At 55.0% G+C, this 4,618-nt stretch overlaps 1 protein-coding gene across 1 annotated transcript in view; it reads left to right on the top strand.

The window, feature by feature from the left end:
- Positions 1-243: 243 nt before the first annotated feature.
- Positions 244-4,618, top strand: part of POLE4 (polymerase (DNA-directed), epsilon 4, accessory subunit) — a 17,983-nt gene continuing 13,608 nt past the window's right edge. The window contains exon 1 of the mRNA XM_009880620.1: positions 244-261. Coding sequence (XP_009878922.1) covers positions 244-261 — 18 coding nt within the window. The remainder of the gene's footprint in view (positions 262-4,618) is intronic.

Here is a 4,618-nt window from a genome sequence, read left to right as displayed (position 1 = left end):
CCCTGCGACTATGGCATGAGTTGGTTAATAAGGAACCATCCTTTAAATGGGGTGGTGAACAAAATCTTAGCGGAGTTGAGGAAGAAACAGGATTTTAAACAAGTTTCATCACTCAGAGTGTGAATTAGCAGAGCAGCAGCTGTTAGAAGCCAACAAATCTCCCTCAATCTGGAAGACCACCATGGAGCATGGCAGAGTTCATGGTGAATGGAGAACCACCACATCCAAGAGGCACCAAGCCCCATGTCCCATGGACAGCAGGTAAGGAGGGCACACCTAGCCAGCACCATGGCCCTGGTGGCCATAGCTCCGGCTGTGCTTGGGGAGTCCTGGCAGCTCCCTCAGGCTTGGAGAAGGAGGATGTTGCAGGCAATGTGCTGACAGCTTCAGAGAGCCTCTGTCCCTTGGCCAAAGGATGTGTAAGTGATTCCTGCCCATAGGATGGAGACTAGCTCTGCTTCTCACCAGTCAGGCTTGTCTGCTCTTATAGCCACACAAGGATGGATTGGTTGGAAAGGACCTCTGGAGTGTCATCCAACCTCCTGCTCAGAGCAGGGCTGGCCTCAGAGCTAGAGCAGGTTGTTTAGGGCCTCATCCAGGTGACAATTGAATATGACCAAGGATGGAGACACCCATCTCCCTGGTGCCGGCCACAGGGCTGCACCACTCTTACAGGAAAGAGCCTTCTCCTAATATCTAACTGGAATTTCCCCTACTGCAGCTCATGCCTGTCACCTCCAGTCCTGCTCCTGGGCACCTCTGGGAAGAGTCTTGCTCCATCTTCTCCTCCTGTTAGGTAGCTCTGGGCATTGAGAGGATCTCCCGTTCACTCACCCTCCTCCTGTCCAAACAAGCCTGGGTCACAGCCTCTGTCCCTATGTGCTCCAGCCCCCAAACATCTTAGTTCCCTGCACTGGGCTCACTCCAGTTTGTCAGCATTCCTCATATGATTTACTCCATCTCTACTCCCTACAAGCACCCCAGAGCCTGATACGTGGCCCCAGCCAGGGACAGGGCACTTAATCCCCTTTGTTTCTTCACCTGCTGTCCTCTCTCATTCCATTCCACATGCTATGCCTATAAAAGCCCCTATCTTCCAAGAGCTCCAGACTGTGACTGGGGAGATTTTCTGTCCTGAACGAGCGGCATCTTTCTCCGGGGGACTTGCAGGTGCCTGGCCATACCCAGCTGAGCGTTCCTTGGTGGCTCCGTGGCAGGATGGACAGGTGTCGCAGGACGTGTAGCTGCACCAAACTTCTCCAGATCCACGACTGGAGGGCGCCTGGGCTTGGCTGGCCTCGATCCCAGTGCCTTGACGTGTGGCAAAGGCTTCCTCCGAGGCAGAGCTGGGTGCCCTGCCCCAGGGGGTCTTCCCGCAGCATCCAGGGAGCCTGCAACAGCGGCACCTTTGGCAGGAACTGCTGGAGAACCCTTGTCTTTGGCAAGTGGCCGTATCTGCTGGGGTGGATTTCTCTGGGGAGGATCGGAGGCAGCTCCCACCTCCTTGTTCAATGCGTTTCCTGGCTTTGCAGGGACTGAGGGGAAGCTAGCGTCCTGAGCAGTCCCCTTCTTTGGTCGCACCATCCATCCCAGAGTCTCACAGACAGCACGAGGAGGTGAACGCTGTCCCACACTCTGACCTTTACTGCGAGATGGAGAAGCCCTGCTGAAGTCCACCCTCCTGGTCCAGGGGCGCTCAGGAGGCGGCTCGCCCTTGGAGCCCAGTGCAGGGGTCTGTCCCAGCTCCGTCGCAGGGGGTGCTGCAGAGCGACCCTCCGGCCAGCCACCTGCTTCAGGATGGTCTTTCCTGTTCCCTTGGAACTTTGCCCGTAGGTGCCTCACCACGGCCTCTTTCCCCTCCAGATGCGTCTGCAACCATTAAGAAAAGCTCCAGTTAAAACACCATGGAGGAAAACGAGTCAAGGAGCCCCCTGGGGAATGCAGTATTTCTTCAACATGGCCAACATTCTTCAACATTCTTCAACACTAAGCCTCCTCCATGAAATGTGGTCTTTGCTCAAAGCAGTCCTGGAGCATTCCTGAGAAAACAACCCTGGGCTGCACCAGATTGGGAACAGGTCCCACCACCATAAGGGTATCCAGGAGGCGTTTCATGGAGTCTTTTGGTCTAATCCACCCTTGTCCACTACCAGGGACCATCAAAACAGAGGCGTGGGGTCAGGGATTATACCCTACTAGTACCAAAGCTCCTGAGGGCAGAGTTTGAGATTGCCCAGGACTCAGATGGCAGCAACGTGCCTTGCCCTGGTACTGGTTCCCATGTAGTCCATGGTGAACCCAGGGCAGTCGTGCAGGAGTTGGTGGGGGGGACCATATAGAGCCATCAGCATCCCTCCCTGGAGGAAAACCCAGGATGCTGCTGCTGAAACTCATCCTGCCAAAGCCTGCATGCAAATAAAGAGGCCAAGAGGCAGCAGATCTGCCCCACTTTTCTGACCAGTGCGTTTCCTGTGCTGCTCACACCGTGCACATGTGAACTGGGACACACCAGCCCCAGCTTCCTGAATGACCAAAAAGCACCTTTTTCTGAAGCCTCCAGAGAAAAGCTGCCAGGAGGAGACTGGATGACTTTTGGAAGCAGAGTGCCAGCTTTGAGGTACGGCACAAAACTCAGGTGGGATGGGGTTACATTTTTCCTAAGCTTCTCACAGGGACACTATGAGAGGATCATCTTGCCCTCCCCCATGTTTCTCCCACCCCCTTGTCCCCAGGCCACAGTGCCCCTTTGCACTAGAGCTGGCTGCTCCACTTGCCCTCAGCAAGCCGTAGGCTTTGATTCTGAAGTTCTCCTGCATCTGGGATTTCAGTTTGAGTTTGTGCTTGCATAATTATTTTCTTTCACAACAGAAGGGCTAGTATGCAAAGAAGCTAGTGCAATATTTTTAGACATAAGTGTTCAAATGTGTATATATATATATATATAAAAATAAGTGCAAATTCCCCTCACATCCCTAGGCAGTCACCCCAGTTTCCCTGGTAAATGCTGCGAACGCAGCCCACTGAGCGTAGTCTGTGGTAAAGCAGTACAAATTCGCTGTTTCCTGCGCACCAGGCAGTGGGGCTTTCACCCAAACTAGTGAAAAAAAGAAACTTTTTCCTGATTCCCAAACATGCCGCCGCTGGGATTTTTGGCACCTGAATGATTCAGAAGTTTGTTACCATAAATTTTGGAGTTGATCCATGAGCTGGGACTTGCACAGAGCCCCCAGGTGTACCTGTGGGATGCAACACCACTGTCACCATGATCAATTCCAGCTTTTTCAATACATTTTGCACTGGTGGGTGCTCTCCTGGACTCAGTGGCAGAGCGTGGCTGCCTCCTCTTTCGCAGATTTTTTATCCAGCCCAATGTCACCCAGCAAATGTCTCACTGAGCCCAGGAACTGGTCAGAGACCTCTGAAGCTCCAACCAGCTCAGGCATATAGGAGGACTTTGACTTCCAGGAGGAGCGAGGGTCTCGGCAGGATCCAGGCCCTCACAGGACACTGCCGAAACCTTTCCAAGCAGAAGACACAGCTCCGCTCCCCACACCACATCCCCAGGTCCAGTGCAGCCCAGGTCCGGTTCTTACTCACCATTTTCCATCAGTGGACACTTCCTTGCATGCTCACCTCCTTTCTAAAGGCCACCAGAGGCATCCAGGCAGAAGGACTTGTTCCAGGCAAACCTCTCTGAAGTCCCCCTCCCCTGAAACCAGAAGTTCTTTCCTAACGGTTGGCGAGAAGCTGTGTGCAACCCCAGGAAGTCGCTGTAGCCTGACTGTGAAACAGCCCGAGGAGGAGGAGGAGGAGGAGGAAGAGGAGGAGGAGCAGCTCTTGGTGCACCACTAGCTTGGACTCTGCTGCTGTTGGGAAGCTTGAAGCCCACCAAGCCCTGCTGCCCATAAGTCTCATCCAGAAAAGATTCAGGTGTTCAGGGGCTGACTCTGGGATGCAAGGGATGGGCCACCACGATGAGCAGGGGGACAGGTTACGTTCTCATCTGACAGTGGCTGACGGGAACCCACTGCAGGTCATGTCTTCAGAGCCCCGCGGGACCTGCAAGAGGGTGGAGGCGATTTGCAGGAGTAGTATGGCAAAACCAGCACGGCCCCGCATAGCCAAGCCCCACAGGAGTGTGGGAGGGCTGCAGAGAGGGCTACGGCTTTCCAGCATATCCAAAACCAGGGGACGTTTGCCCCATCGAAGAGCCATGCTCCGCTGGGAAGCAGGGGAAGTGCTCGGCACGGCAGGATGCTGCATTGGGCCATCTCTGTGTTGAAACGTCCTGGTTTCACCGTTTATTGCCTCAGAGGCAGGAAAGGTCTGAGAGGTTGAGTCAAGCCCTGTGGCAGGGACGCTCTGGCTGGCCACAAGCAGGCGCTGATGTCCCTGCCTTGGGGCGGCATGTCCCTCCAGCCCCTTGCGAAGATGTCCCACCAGCAGTGCCCGTGGTAGATCCTGCCTGCGGGTGGTTTTAAGGATAACAGTGTGTGTCGAGGAGGTGGGGAAGGCTGGGATGGGCACGTGTTGGCCAAGGACGGTGGTGCCCAGGGGTCCGGCGGAGAGTGGCGAGTGCACTGGAGGGTGTGATCCCACCAGCCGGAGGCGGGACGGA

The sequence above is a fragment of the Charadrius vociferus genome, unplaced genomic scaffold (assembly GCF_000708025.1).
Source record: "Charadrius vociferus isolate BGI_N301 unplaced genomic scaffold, ASM70802v2 scaffold702, whole genome shotgun sequence".
Lineage (NCBI taxonomy): Eukaryota > Metazoa > Chordata > Aves > Charadriiformes > Charadriidae > Charadrius > Charadrius vociferus.
This window is presented reverse-complemented; position numbering and strand designations above follow the sequence as displayed.